Source organism: Chaetura pelagica, unplaced genomic scaffold (genome assembly GCF_000747805.2).
Source record: "Chaetura pelagica isolate M959 unplaced genomic scaffold, ChaPel_1.0 scaffold354, whole genome shotgun sequence".
Classification (NCBI taxonomy): domain Eukaryota; kingdom Metazoa; phylum Chordata; class Aves; order Apodiformes; family Apodidae; genus Chaetura; species Chaetura pelagica.
Window position 1 is genome coordinate 1,636,106 of NW_009953299.1, and position 16,180 is coordinate 1,652,285.

The 16,180-nt window shown below is 36.2% G+C and overlaps 1 protein-coding gene across 1 annotated transcript in view; it reads left to right on the top strand.

Moving 5' to 3' along the window:
• The first annotated feature begins 10,037 nt into the window (after nucleotides 1–10,037).
• SETD3 (SET domain containing 3) overlaps nucleotides 10,038–16,180 on the top strand; it is a 35,438-nt gene continuing 29,295 nt past the window's right edge. Inside the window, exons 1-4 of the mRNA XM_009998018.1 lie at nucleotides 10,038–10,143; nucleotides 11,444–11,536; nucleotides 14,787–14,935; nucleotides 16,023–16,095. Of these exons, the coding sequence (XP_009996320.1) occupies nucleotides 10,041–10,143; nucleotides 11,444–11,536; nucleotides 14,787–14,935; nucleotides 16,023–16,095 (418 nt within the window). The 5' untranslated portion in view covers nucleotides 10,038–10,040. The remainder of the gene's footprint in view (nucleotides 10,144–11,443; nucleotides 11,537–14,786; nucleotides 14,936–16,022; nucleotides 16,096–16,180) is intronic.

Genomic DNA, 16,180 nt, shown 5'->3' on the forward strand with positions numbered 1-16,180 from the left:
TGAATTAAATATCTGTCTGCTAACTGACTGTGAAATGAGAAGTTGCAGGGAAGTATACATGAGTCAAAAAACATGAGGCTTGCAGGCAGCTTATCTCAGGAAGATTCATATAATGTTTTTGAGTCGGAAGTGACCTCTAAAGGTCATCTAGTTCAACACCCCTACAGTAAACAGGGCCACCTCTCTAGGCCATCTGTTTCAGTAATCCACCAACCTCATATTAAAGAACTTTTTCCTAATATCCAACCTAAATCTGCCCTTGTCTTGCTTGAAGCTATTACCCCTTGTCCTATTGCTATGTGTCCTAGTGAACAGTTCTTCCCCAGCCTTCTTATAGGCTCCTTTCAGGTATTAGAAGATCCCCTCAGAGTCTTCTTTTTTTCAACCTGAACAACCCCAAGTCCCTCAGCCTGTCTTCCAAAGAGAAGGGGACAAACTATTTCATTTGCTTTATCTGGGAGAGGAAATGTGTGGAGTTCAAATAGGTCATGTGGCTAAATCAGTTTTTTCTTTTAAGGAAAATAAAACTGAAATTCTGTATGAAGTAGGAGAAACTGACCTGGGTAATTTCCCAACTTCATGAAGAGTGCAGGCTCACTACATCGCAGCTTGGACCGCAAGAAGCTGGGTGAACGTACTGGAGAAAAATCCCTCTGTCCTGCTTTTCTGGTAGCTTTCTAAGTAGCTGCTCTTACTTGCTTTCATGTTTACTTTTCCTCTGGTAAAAGACTGGGTGGGAGGAAAAGAGAAATAAAGAAGACTAAGATGAGGATGAAGGCTATCTAGACAGATGAGAGCATCATCTGTTCTCCCTCTTCCTCCAGGAGATGGTGGATGCTGCTCAGTGCTGCTCTTTATAGAGACAGGAAGGTACTAGGGGATGTGATAAGTTGGGGTTTTTTTTAACCAAGAAGAATGAAGAAGAAGCCCTGTGACTTCGTGGGGTCTTGAATCTGCAGAACAGAAAATAGAAAAGAAGGGAGGAGTGGTAAACAGGATCTTGTAGATGGAACTGGAAGAAAACTGCAGTGTGTAACCAATACATTTGTGTGCCGGCATCTGCTTCCTGCAGAATCTCTTTATGTGGTTGTGGGCTTCTGCTGGACACTGCATTCTTGACTTGATGATCACATGAAAAAAAATCTAAACATGGCAGTCCTTGTGTTGTATTTTATGTAGGAGAGAGTTTATAGTTTCTTAACTAGCAGGAAGGAACTGCATTAGAGGGGTGCAAGCTGTTTTGACAGCAGAAGGACCTAGGGCACTCTGTGTTGGAGTGTGCATTGGACTGGTTCAGAGTACAGCATTTTGCCACAAGGAACAAGTGTATCAAAGTTAGCTCTTAAAGAAGGGAATACTTTAGTGATGAGGGAGTTCTTGGGAAACAAAGTTATGTTGTATTTAAATGGAATACAATCCTATGTTGAAACAGCATAGGGTTTTCTATAATTAAACTAATTGGTGTTTTCTGTAGGTTATTTTTGTCAGTATTGTCATCAGTATAATGGCAATACTTCAGATCTTATTTAAAAAACAACACAACAAACAAAAACACAAACCCAAAACAAACAAACAAACAAAAAAAACCAACCAAACAAAAAAAAAACAAACAAAAAAGGCCACCTCGTTACAAGTGCTCTGTAATCACAGGAAGTCCCACTTTCAAAAGAGTTTACAGCTTAAATAGAACACAAACATGTTGAAGAAGGCACACAGAGTGCGCTGCAATGACGTATTTCATGGAACCTTTGTGGCAACTTTACAGATTAAATGAAGAAATGGAAAAAAAAGGAAGAGGCAGTAGTGGGAGAGGAGAAATAATAGCAAGAAGAAAAGGGGTGGAGTACAGAGAAGGTGAGAGATTGAAAGCTGCGTGGAAAGGCATTGAGTAAGTGACTAATTAGCCATTTATTTAGTAGGAACATCTAGATTAATACTTCAGGAGTGATGAGAGTGTTAAATGTGGTTTCCAAGTGACATGGTGTAGGAGGTTTTCACAAGCAAACAGTGTTCATTGTAAATGTATAAACTGAATTTTTCTTAAAAATCACAGATCTCTTCCTCCACCCACACTGTTCTTACACTTCTTGATTTTATGCTATTTGCTAGAAAATGTATTTATCTTTTTACCCACAGTCATAAGATTCAATTCTAGGAGAAAATAAACAACAACTTGATCAGTGGAAGCAAAAGATCACATCCCCTGTAAACCTGGTCATATCAAGTGTAAAATTGTGTTCTCCTACACACAGATAGCAGAACTCCTGTCAACTGCCTGTAAGTGTTAAGTGTGTTCCTTAAGACCCTGGCTGCTCAGCATATGTTGGGATAAGATGATGATATGCTTCTCTCTCTGAAGTAGAGGGGAAAGTGACTTAGTCTAAGGCAATCAAGCTAGAAAAAAATTGCAAGCCTGGTTTCTGTGCATCCTACTCATCTGTCCTTACTCTTGATACAGCCAAGGAACATATCCCACAGCCACCTACTATATTCACCTCTCTGTGCACTTTGCATGGCTTGAGAATTCCCTAGTCTTCTCCTTGTCTGTCCTTGTTGACCTGTATATGTCCTTATAATACTGATTCTAGATCTGTACCCCTCACCTTCTGTGCTAGTGTATGCCAAGAAGATGCGTGGGGTAGGAACTATTATGTAATGAGAACATAATGTAATTAGCATCTACAAGGATCTGAATTAAAGAAGATACAATGTTAAGTTACTGCATTGGAAATATGCTGAGTCCTTGAAGCAAAGTTAAGCTTGAATGGATAACTCTTCCTATGGGAATTCTGAACTTGGTTGTAATTGAAAAAGCTCAGTGAATTTTTGAGTAGCTGGGTTATAACTCTGTAAAGTAAAAAGTTATAGTTGAAGCAAATAAAGCTCACAGGAGCATGTCAGTTCTGTCTACTGGTCAGTTCATCCCTGCTTTCCCCATCAACTTCTTGGACTTTTTCAGTCAAATCCAATAGAGTGGTAGAACTCAAACATAAGTTTGTCCACCTGCTAGAGGAAAAACTATGCTGAGAACAGTTTATCTGCTTGGCCTGTTAGTCAGTGTGGTACTGATTGTTTTGCCCTCCATGTACAGTTGTATCAAAACCTGCAAAAGAAGATGTTGCTTGGCTAGTAAGGTCATGTGGGGAGGGAACTGAAGGTAATGTGGAGTTCTGGAGGGGGGGTAACTGAGAGCACTGTGGGGATTCTGGGACATTGGAAAAGGCACATATAGAAAGGGAGATGCACATGCAAAAGAAATCAGACTTCATATGTTCTGAAACATGTAGGATAAATTAATTTATATTAACACAGTTGCATTCTTTAAAATTAATATGGTCCTTTCTTAGCACAATTATTATAGTCACAGTTTTCTGACACAAATTGCAAGCTTGTATTTTTACCCAGTGAGTGAGAGGTGGGTATCTTTATAATGCCTTGTGATAGACACTTTTTACTGTCAAACTTCCCTGCAGCTCTGCATAGTGCTACAACAAACTCCTTGGTGGTCACATGGATGTGAAAAGCTGGGGATTTTTGTTAATAATTATACTGACACGTTTTTCTGCAGTATTGTTTGGGAAGATCCCTATTTTATCATCCAAGCTTGGCATTGCTTACATAAGGAAATGTCCTGCAGTGATGTTAAGTTCTGTAATACCATAAGTCTTAGCTTTCTTAAATAAATGCTTAAGCAGTCATGTTTTGTTGTTAGTGGTTTGTTTTTTTTGTTGTTTGTTTTTTTTTTTTCCAATTAAAATACCCCAAAACAAACTAAAAACAAAACCCAAACAAGCTAAAACCCAAACACATACACTCAGTGGCAATTCTTTAGTATTTTGGGGATTTTGTATGGACTCTCATGGTTACCTTCTAAAGCTGTGGTGTGAACAAGTGACCATGCTCACTTTTTAGAGCTGTAAGTCAAGGAGGGGGAATATTTTGCAGATCGTATTATTTGTGTGTGATGCAGAAATAGGTTCAAAGTCTGACACAATGCAACTGCTCTTTAATAGCAATATTAGAGGAGGTAAATGGATCATTTACACCCCTCACTGCCAGTGTTGGCATGTCTCTTTTTTCCAAGTCAGCTGATACACTATATTTGGAAATGTGGCTGTGTTGTGTGTTACCAAGTTTATTCATCATTGCTGTCGGCATGTTCTCTCTTTGGAGAATGTTTTCAGGAATTTCCAACCATATTCACTTGGAAGGAAACATGGCATTGAACTTAATAAATATTCACCAGAAGACAACCAGAAAAGCAAACTTGAAAAAAGAAACAACCAAAAACCACCCCACAAAAAAAAGGAATCCAAACCACTTTTCCACTGCATTTTTTATTACTCCTTCTTCAGAGATTTATGAAGTCTGCAGTTCATCTCAGTCCATTTTTTTTGTTAATTTTTCTGTGTGTCATGCAAATATATTGTATATTGTTTCTTCTTTCGTCATGCATGTACTGGCAAACAGCCTGTCATTTTATTCCTGTGTCGAGAAGCAGGCTCACCCTTTATTTCTTTCTAAACAATAGTTTTAGTCACTTGCACAGAAAAGCTTGATATCTGAAATTTTGTTTCAAATTAAAAAATGGTTTTTCTGAATTTACAAATATTTTTGGAATTTCAGGGATTTCGGTAGATGAAATCTAACTCTCAAATCTGTTTCATTAACTGTTACTTTATTAATGTAATTTTAATTGCAAAAAATAGTTTCAGAAAGGAACCACACCTACTTTCTCCAGCCTGGGTCTTGTGTTATTAGGATAACTCATCATTTGCTGGTTAAATATGGCAGAGAGCATCTCTCAACCAAACTGTCTTTTGCCAAGTGTGAAATCAGATTAGATCTTGTGTGCTAGTTTGGTTTTTTAATTTTGAAAAAAGCTGGACAATCTATTTTTATATTATCTAAAATACATTAAGTGCCTTTTTTTTATACAGAGCTGCTCCACTGTGTTGGTTTTCTGGACAGCCATCTATGGCAGCAGTTTCATTCAAATTACGGCTTTCACTAAACAACTGTCAGACATATTAGATTTTAAATAGTTGTATATGTTTCATGCAACTGAGCAGTGAATGCAGATAAGTAATGTAGGAAGCAGAGACCTATTTTTCTGATTGGGAATTAGATAAAAAAAATACAGTTCTGATTAAGATAGATGATTCCTTTAGAGGAAATACTTTCATAACAAGAGAACTCAAGATATCAGTCTGCTGGTTTTGCTTTTTTGTGTGAGATAGAATTGCTGATTTAATCATGCATACAGAATATTTCCTCTATAGAAATTCTGATGATGAAGATGCAATAGTTTAGACAAGATACATGCATCAAAGGAGAGAGTGCAGATACTTGCAGAGCTTATTTCATGTTCATATACTGGTAGCATTGTACTGAAAAAGTGCATTTCTGATTACAGTGCCATCAATCTAATGACTTGTATTCACTGAACTTGTTTTTTCCTATGATATCTTTGCTGTGTGTTAACTTGGCAGTAGGAGCTGAGAAAGATTTTGTATTAACCTTGAATTTCTTACATAGAGTGCATTTCAGCTAGAGATTATTTTTTGCCTCTAAAGCAATATTCACCTATGATAGCAATGCAAATATTTAGCATTGTTCAAGTTTTTCTTTTTGCCATACTTGCGAAGCTGAAGTTCACATACTGTAATATCAGCTTTATCTTTAGAGATAACTCTTGGCAATACTTTCACTGTAAAAATAGGTTCTTGCTACTAACATGTTTCATATGGGGAAAAATTGGAAGTGTAGGGCTAACCATGTACCATATTCATACAGCTTCATGTATTGGTGAATCATTGTTCTGATGGTGGCACTTTTCATGGCTCTGTATGCAATATGTGCATAGTTGTCTTTGAGTTTTTTCTTTTCATAAAATCTATCAATGAATGTTTATATTCCAGGCAGAATCTTCCTCTAAATACAACTTAAAAAAAAAAAAAAAAAAAAAAAAAAAGCCTGCTGTATTTTTGTAGTTGTGTATACAGAACATTTACTTAGGCTGCTTTTCCTCAATTTATTGATTAATAAACATATTTTGCTTTTATAAATGAGAAGCCCAAATCCTTAAAAATAATTTCAGATGTTCCATTTATTTGTCTTAATATTTATGAGCATCTTGATCAATATAAACTGCATGTCACTGTAAATTATAAACACTAACATGGAATGCACTGTATGAGTGCTTTATTTTTCTGTTGATTCTAGAGATGCAGGGGGATTATGTTTAGAATGTAAGAAGCAATTTTTATAAGTCAACACAGAACTGCATTGTTCTTGCCCTGCTGTTGGATCCATTACAGACCCATCTTACTTGAATTCTCTTAAGAGAAGGGTTTAAAATAAATGTAACAGGATGGCATATAGGAGAGGAGAACACTTAAGTGAATAGGTGGTGTGCAAATAAAGCATTTGTGAAGGTGACCTCCTGCACCAAGAGCTCTGTTTATCTGTTTGCAGTTATGAGCATTATTAGGGGGAAAAAAAAGGGAAAAAGTGGCTAGTAGAAAGACCATGGAAAGAAGCTTTGCTATGATCTTTTTTTGTTGTTGTTAGTATTGTTCTTCTATGGCCTTGTCTTACACTATATTAGGGCAGGTTGACCGTTTATATTGATAATTTTTCAGATCTTTATTATTGTAAAGTCAACATGGATTTAATAATGAGCGTTACTCCCTGTTTCATATGAGCCAAAAAACATTACCAAATCTTGTATCAAGTGTAGTTGCTTGAAGTAGAGCAGTATCTTTCAAGAGGATGTCCAGTGTTAATTTATGAACTTGAAAGGGTGTGACCAGCCACTGTGATTACAGGGAACCTGGGAGATCTCTCCTTACTGGTCTGCCTCTGAGGACTTACCATGGTAGAAACTGTACCGGGACACCTATGCAATTAAAGGGGGGCTGATAAGAGTAGGCAGCACAGATGGGTTATTTGAGCCTCTGATACCTGCTAGAGAGAGAGCTCAAATTGAGGGTGGATGGAGGGGAGTGGCTATGTCCCAGGACTTTAGTCTCCAAGTACTCAGAGACAGTCTTGTTTCTTACACTGTGTGTATTGATAGAAGATAGAATAATTTGGTTTGTTTGCCTTCCTTTTTGAAAATGCCTTATGATTTTGTCTTAGATTTTTTCCTTCTTGTTATCTTTTCAGTCAGTTTTGAGCTCCCTTAATTTTGAGTTACAAACTAGTACTGTTAACCTGAATTTGCTTCCGAATCATTCACAGATAGTATTTAAAAGAAATCTTCAGCTTGACAGTTTCTTTTTCGCTACAGTCTTAGAGGGGAATGAAAGAAGCCAGATTATATACCTTTCCCATTAGAAGTTGTTGTGTTTTTTTTAATGTGTAGCAATTTTTTAAGAAGATCTGCCCTATACAGTTACTTAACATATGGATTGCAATTGTTTCAGCCTTGGTCAGTGTGGAGAAGCAGGTTTTTAGCTGATGGTCGATACATTCTAGTATTAATACTAGCTGCCAAAGAACAAAACTTTTTGATAAGAGTATGGAAGGAAACATTTTGAGTAAGCTAGCTACACTGACTGAGGATTAAAAGATCCCTTTTATACAGAGAGAGTGCTCAGAACTGAAATCCCAAGTACTACTTTACAGTGATTTTTAGCATTTTTATAGATTTTACTGTGCAGTGCATGATAACTTGAAGCTGCTGTGGCTGAGGTGAGCTTGATGACTCAGGCAGTCAGAATCTTAGCTGTCCAAAGTTACCTGAATGTGTCTGACTGTGAGGTAACAGGACAGATTCTTTTATACTACACAGTAATATATTCTATAGGCTATGTAGGCTGCCCATTTAGGGATGGAAGCATCAGTTGCATTAACATAGAATTATAGTAAAAAATAGAAGGCAAGGGACCTCTGAAGATTGACAGGCTCAATTTTCTGCTTTAAATTCAGAGCTAAATTAAGTTGCTTAGGGCCTTACCTAGTCAAATTTTTAAATGCTCCAAGGTTGCTTGGAGATACTGATAAATCTCCATCATGTTCCAGTGCTCAACCATCCTCATGGTAAGGAGTTTCCTTACATCTATTTGGAATTTCCCTTATAACATCATGTGGCTGTTGCCTGTTGACTTTTTGCTGTGCTTACCTGACAAGAATTTGTCTCCACCATTTTTATAACTCTGTTACACAGATGAAGGCAGTAGTGGCGTCCTTTTCTTCTGCAGACTGAATAAACTCCATCATCATGACTTTCATTTCATGTGTCGGCCCTTTTGCTATTTTAACAGCCTTTCCCTGGACATGCTTTAGTTTGCTGGTACTTCTTGTGCTTCACGATCAGAAGCTGTACAGTACTGTAAATGTGGCCTCACCAGTGCTAAGCAGAAGGGAATAATTACCTCCCTTGACCTGCTGTTTGTTCTCATGCTTATTCAGCTCAAACTACAGTTAGTTTTCATTGCCTTAAGAGTGTACTGTTGGTTTACATTGGCCTTGCTTTCTGCTGGAGTCTCCAAGTTCTTTTCTGCAGAGCTGCTGCCTGTCCAGTCTACAGTTGCAATGCACTATAGGGTTTTATTGCTTCCCAAATGCAGGACACTTTACATCTGTCTTTGTGTAACTTTGCATTTTCATATTGGCCCTTACTTGAGTTTATTGATGTCCCTCTGAATGGTGGTCCTGCCCTCCAACATGTTGACTGCTTCCCCTGTTTATATACTCTGTAAATTTGCTGAGGATGCTTTCTGTTTTAGCAAGCATCCAAATCTGATTAAGGTGTTGCCCAGTACTGACCACTGAGGCATACTGCATCTACCCAGTTGGTAGTTAGACTTGCAATTAGTGACCACAACTCTGTGAACATCATGGTCAAAGGAATTTATTGTCCATGTTTGGTCCATGTCTCCTCATCTTGACTCTTCTGGTTGCCTGTCCTTGCTTCCACTTTATGTATGTTTCTATTTCATTTGAGTTCAGTCAGTGAAGAGTCCCATGTGTAGTCAGATGGCCTCCTGCTGTGTCTTCTGATATTCTTGCATGTTAGGAAGACTTGGGTTTGTTTTTTTCTCCACAAAGAGAATTCAGGAAGACGAGTGGCTCTTAAAGATTCCTTTGTAACTTTTGAGGGCATTCTACTTACCATTCCCTGAACAAGTCCCAACTCTACTGTTGTGAGTCCAGAGCCTTTTTCTCCTTCTTTCCTTCCTTTCTTTACTCAAGATCTTACCGTACCATTTCACAATTACTGCATCCAAGGCTGCTCTTGGCCATTGTATGCGTGAACAGTTCTTCCTCATTCATGAGTATGAGGTCCCATGCAAACCCTCCCATAGAAACCTGTTCAGTGCTAGCATCAAAAATTGCTCTCAGTACATGCAAGAAATTCTCTGGATATTTCACAACCTGCTATGCTGCCCTTCCAGTGGATGTTGTGTGGTTTAATTCCTCCGTGACAACATGGGGCTCTTAATATTGGAAAACCAGCCTAGGATGATGTTCAGTTACCACTATTTTTTGGTGGTAACTCAAAATAAGTTTTCCTTAACTTCTTGTCTTGAGCCACAAGAAGCTGTTGCAAATGTATGTATATGATACTTTTATTTTGAAGTGGAATACTTAATCTTCTATTCTTTTTGAATTACTGTTTTATTGCAGTCACAAACACTAATTCAGCAGCTGTCTGCAGTTCAGCTGATAAGGTAAAATAACCTGGTTTTATGTAGCATGGATACTTTGGTATCCATAATATTTCTTCACAACTAGTGAATTTGCAAATTATCTGAAAGATATTTTTTTTTCGCTCTAAGATTATAGTTTCTAATTACCCTGAGGTAATTAATGTGCAACTAACTACATGAAATATTGCTTCAGATTGCAGTGTGTGGTTGTCTTATATTCAGGCCATGCAAATAATACTTGCACATATATATTGGCCAGAAACAACTTTTCATCCTCTTTTTTTAAGTGAATAAAAAGAAGATATTTGTCATTCATTGTGATTGGATTTTGTTTCTTAGTAATTTGTGACAGTGTGATTCTTACTCTGTTTTAGTAGGAAGATGGGGAAGAAGAGTCGAGTAAAAACTCAGAAGTCGGGTACAGGAGCCACAGCAACTGTATCTCCAAAGGAAATGTTGAATCTAATTAGTGAGTTATTGCAAAGTAAGTTTTTTTTTTGCCTCTCTAGGAACAGGGATGTCGTGCAGACCACTTAGAAACGTTCTCTTGTTGAAACCAATGAATTATATTCATTGAAGGTGGCCAACCTTGCTATTTCATCCTGCTTAAGATAGTATACTGTGTATCTTACAGTATCTTTCTCTGTCAGTATGTAACATTAGTGGCTTATTTAAGTATGCATTTTTTGTTGTTGTTGCTGTTTGGAAGTGCTTAGTTCTTGTGTACAGACCAAAAGTTGTTTCACCTGTTGAGGAACTTGAAACTTGTCCATTATTTCTAGTAAATATGAAAAGTGGAACATAACTTCATCTGATGATGTTAAAATAGTGTTCACTCTTTTGTCATGAGTAACTGTGCTAAGCTAAACTTATTATTGAGACAAAAGTCCAAATTTTCATATCATCAACACATCTAAATGTTGCCTTAGAAAAATTAGAGTTTTTTCTCTAGCATTGCTCACAGAGAGGAGAAGAGGAGTTGGCAGAACAGTTTGATACTTATGCTGCAGTTGGCCTCTGCTTTGCTACCAAAAATAAAATGTAGATCTAATTTTCTAAGCAAAACAAGTATCAGCTGTTCTTTTTGTCAAGCTCCCATATTTATTCAACACAAAGATTTTTCAAATCAATTGAGTAAGGTAATCTTCAGCTGTCCACTTGAATTTTTGTGGTTTAGATCAAGAAATCCACACACTGGCATTTACAATATTGTCAGAGAGACTGTGAATATAATCTGAAGCTGAAGCTTGGCTAAGTATTCCTTTGCTTGTCCCTGCACTACACATGCATCTGTGAAAACAGTATTGACTAGGCAGGTCAAATGTGTGTACCAGCAAATTTCTCAATCACTTAAGGTAAGGTCTGGGCTATTATAATCTGCTTTTATTTGAGCAAGAATGTTGGTAAGCAGGCTAATGTAAACAGTATATTTTGCTTGGATTATTAAAACCAGACTTTTGTTTGTCTTATCTGAGGGACTATCTATTAATGGTCTGGTTGTTTACCTTTGATTTCTTTCTAGCTTTTTTAAAATTTGGTATGTCTTAAATCTGAAATTGTATGAAAAGAAAAAACAGCAACTTCAGGCAAGTTATACTGTGAAAATTCTAAAATAATCTATTGCTTATAACAACTAATTCTGTAGTGTTCACTGCATAAACATGTTTGAAAGACAAGTAGTACTAAGGTTCAGTTAAAGTTGCTATGAAACCATGACCTTTTCTTTAATGTCCAAAAATATATATACATTTTACTAAATAAAACATTTTAATTTTTATTTCCAGAATGCAGCAGTCCTACCCCAGGTCCTGGTAAGGAATGGGAAGAATATGTACAGATTCGTTCACTTGTTGAGAAAATTCGCAAAAAGCAAAAAGGTAAATGTGAAAGCCTATAAGATAAGGGTGGCTCAGAGTATTGATTTGCCTAAAGAGTTGTCTGCTGGCAGCTAAAAGGAATATTTTTGTTGTTGTCATAGAAATATTATGCAATCCTATTATTTTGGGATAAAAACCTTAATTGTCTGACATGCAGTTTCTTTTTACACTTGCAGGTGTTTCTGAGATGTTGTGGTGGGCATGGCCACTGGCATTAATAGTTTTAATACTTATATATACTTACTTCAATGCTTATAATTCTGAGTGAATATCACAGATGTTTGATCCTGTTATAATTCTGTTCGATAAGTAGAAAAAAAGAGTTTGAAATTGTGATGAGATGACAGTCTGAAAGGCTAGAAGTAAAAATCTTTTGAGAATAAACAGGCCTTTTTTATTCCTGATTGCACAGTCTGCCCCTCTGCCTCCATGAATCTGAATGTTTTGAATTAATTTTTTAACTGTTTTTAACCTGAACACTTTACTGGATGTGAAAAGTTTCTGCAATTCAATATCATGACATCAAATTACAACACCAACAAAAAAGTAAACACAAAGTAAATATGTCAGCTAATAAATCTATCTGTACATAATTAAAATAAATAAATGCTTATGGTACCATAGTTAAATTGGAGTTTTATTGCCAATTTTCCTAAATTTAAGGTATGCTTATTTTTCAAATTAGAACAGTTTTCTTTCAGTATGTTCTGCAACAACTCACTGTTACTGATATTTATTTTCGTATTAGCTTTGTTTTTATTTGGAAGTATGCTCTTAAAAATGCATTTTTTGGTAATTTTAGTAAAAGTAACCTTTTTTATGACTGTTGTATTTTAATGGCAGAGAAATAACAATTATTTATTTTCTGATGTTTATATGTTTATGGCAAAAAGCCTGACAGCATTTAAAGTAGAGCTTGAGTGGTTCATGCAGTCACTTGAAAAAGCAGAAGACTGTACTTAGAGGCTTGAAATGTTATTTTCATACCTGCTTTTAATAATTTTGACTAAGACATAAAAATCTTACTTCATGAAAGGATGTTTAAACCTGTGAGCATCAGTTACTGGCAGAGGGCATATGAAAGCATGGACGATACTTTTTGAGTGACTCCTTTCTGTAGCTCTGTAGATATGAACTTGACTCGTTGTTTTGCTGTCCTGTGACTTTTATAAATGTATGGTACATGTCCTGCTTTTTATGATGTGTTATGTTAAAACATAATTCAGGTTAACAAAAATAGAGTTAGCATTAGGGTTAGGCTGTTCACTGTATCTTTCTTCTCTGTCAGAAAGATTGAAACATTCATGGCGAAAACAGCTGCTGGAAGAAGCAGTAAAATTAGTATAGCAGTATAATAATGTTAATAGAATGTATTTTTTTTCCTTGAAAGATGCAAAACCTACTAAGCACAGCACTGTTAACGTACAACTGGCTTTTAATGTAACACTTTTACACACATAGTGAGTATGAATAGTATTGGTGTCTTTTCAAACTTCTTTTTTAATGGAACGAAGTAATTTATTCTACACTATTTTCTAGCTTAATAAAAGCTTTAAGCAATTAGCAAAGGAAGTAGAAATTGCTTTGGGGAACTCTAGGATGTACAAATTAATATATTGCCTGAAGTGTTGTACTTGTGCTTATCTTGGAGCAGAACACTGGGTTGCAGAACGTGAACTAAAATGGTCTTGATGATAGAAAATTCTTCATTTCAAAACTGAGTATTTTTACCTTCTAAATTTTTTCCGCATTTGACTAATCAGCAAAATTTTAAAGAAAGCAATTTTTTCTCAATATAAGTTTTCATCAGTATAGCTGTATTTTATGTTATGTGTAGAAATAAATTGTTCCTCAATAGTGCTTGCAATTTAAAGGAGCTGGTTCTTCCTTTAATTTGGAAAAATGTGGAAAGTATTGAACGACATCATATATGAGGAAGAGAGGGAGAATTTCAGAGATGCTTGTATAATGGTTTCAAATACAAGCTGGATTAAAAACTGGTTAAAAGCTTTGAGTACCCTTATACAGTACTCAGTGTTGGAAATCAAAGGAGCAAAGTCCTGAACAGCATGAACTCCTATCAAGCTCTGTAAAAGCTACACAACTGGTGTTACTAAATTTCTGAGGCCTTAGCTCTGAATGTGTTCCACAGAAGATAGCATACTGAAGGCAGTATGAAATAAAGGAGAAATGCCAGCTTTAAAAAAATGTCACCATATTCTTACTGCATTAAAAAAAAACCAAAAACTTCAGCAGTATTAAGTGTTTATACTGCATCATCAAAGCCTGTAGTTTTAGATGGTACTAGCATTTCTATGTTAACTACAGATTTGATTGGTTCTGGGGCTTGAAATGTGTGATTTGAAGGAGGGGAATATTTCAAATACACTAATGCTACTTTCTTAAAATCCTTTTAATCTAAAGATGTGGTTTTCACTTGTGCTTAACCAAAAAACTTGGGATGTAAACAACTTGCTGCTGATGTTTTGTCACACATAAAAGGGCCTGAGCATTTAGGGGGTGTTGGGACACTTAATGTGACCTGACATGAGAGTTTGAGTTGAAGAGAGCACAGAGGCAAAGAGGTACAACAGGAGCTGGCTGAGTGTAGCTGGGAACTAAAATGCGTAGGTTCAAATCAGGTTATAGTAAAAGGGAAAGCTGAAGAAATGAATGAGACTTGTGATTTCACTGGTTGGCCACGTGCCTGATGCAGAAGCGAAGTGTAAAAATTTGGATGAGCTCTGTGATGTCAGGAGGATGATCAGTCCTTAGTTATTTTAATAGGTCCATATGCTGCAGGAAAAAGCTAACTGCCTTGTATGTGAGAGAAGGAGCTTGAGATCTGCTTATAATTGTTTCCAGTGCTGAATTAATGAAATTGCAGCTTGCCTCTCAGTTTCCTCCTTGTGTCTGTATTAACATGTTGTGGGGATTGAATTTTCATCAGTATTAAGCTGGGAAATATTTTCACTCAGCTTATTTAAAAGAGAAAGAGGAGGGGAGCTTTAGGTGCTCATGTTTTTAAGACAACAATTTTGCAGAATATTTAAGTTGTTGAAAATTGGGTATGACATTTGTTACACTATTGAGTAACACTTAACAAAGAGCAGTTCTGACTCAGCTACTTCAAAGTAGAACTGCTGTGGGATAGTGGATAGCTTTTTTACATGTGCTTTTATATTGAGCTTCTTTATCTTTCTAGATCCTTTTATTTCTGCATTTTTTTTTTAATAAATTGTGTACATAGGTCTGTCAGTTATCTTTGATGGAAAAAGAGATGACTATTTCCCTGAACTGATAAAGTGGGCAACTGAAAATGGAGCATCCACAGAGGGTTTTGAAATAGCTAACTTTGAAGAGGAGGGCTTTGGTTTGAAAGCAACAAGAGAGATAAAGGTGAGCATGTGAACATTTGACTTAGATTAGAAAATCGTGTTTGGAATGTAGTTGCAGGGCTCTAAAACACTCACTACCTTCCCTTTCCCCTTTGCTGAAGAAACTGCTGTTCTGAAACACACTCGACTCTGTATACTTGAGAAATAAAATTATGGATAAAATTGAATATTATTTTTTGTGATTATTGGATACATCTGTGTGTTTTTAATCAGTCTTTCCGCCCCCTCTTTGTTGCCTATACTGTTTACCTAATCACCAGAGTATTCTCCCCATTGATATATCCCTCTCTTCTGTGTTTTCTAACTGCTTAGTCTCTTCTCTTCTTTCATGTCTCTTCTCTTAAAGCACTGGTCTTACTGCCTCAGAAAGAGGTATTTGCAATACTTATTTTCTAGAGAAAATGAAAAGGAAAACCAAAACAAAATTACCTGATAATTGTAAAGAGTATATATTGATCATCAGGTAATGAATATAGATGCACATGGTTGGAAAACTGTTAGAAGTTAAGCATTTAAGATTGCCTCTTTCCATTCCTATTTTACAGATGGGAAACAGCTTTGAAGAGCAGTCAGCTGTTGTAGAAAGAATAATAGAAAATGAGCCTATTATATTCTTTCTCGGGCTTTAGAAGCACTAGTGCTAGGGCTAGCACTACTGCTAGGGCTAGAACTACTGATTGATAAAAATCCCAAACAGTTCTAAAATAAGAATGGACAATGTGAAAAAACCTCTACTGGGAGAAAATATTTGATCATGTAATAGCAATATGATGTATTTAGTAGCTTTGAGGCTATGTGGGCAATGTACATGTTAGCAGTTCCAAACTGAAACACTTTATTTTGTGATCTGCCTTTGTTTTAAGCTTTGTGTAATGCAAATTGGAACATTTGGTTACCACAATATGAAACATAGCATATTTGTTTAATTTGCAGTGAAAGAGATGGAAGAATTTTGATTCAGAATAATTTCAATTAGGAAAAAAACCCAACAATGTGTGATTTAAAGACAATATGTATATTTGATACACTTGGCATGTCATATAAATGCTAAATGCTAACTGACCCTCTGCATTTTTTTCTTTCTGTAGGCTGAAGAGTTGTTTCTATGGGTTCCTAGAAAACTGTTGATGACAGTTGAGTCAGCTAAAAATTCAGTATTAGGTAAGAGCTTAAGGAAGTTCTTAAACAAGAGGCTGATATGTATAGGATCATACAGCAGGAGATTTTTTATTATTTTTTTTTCAGT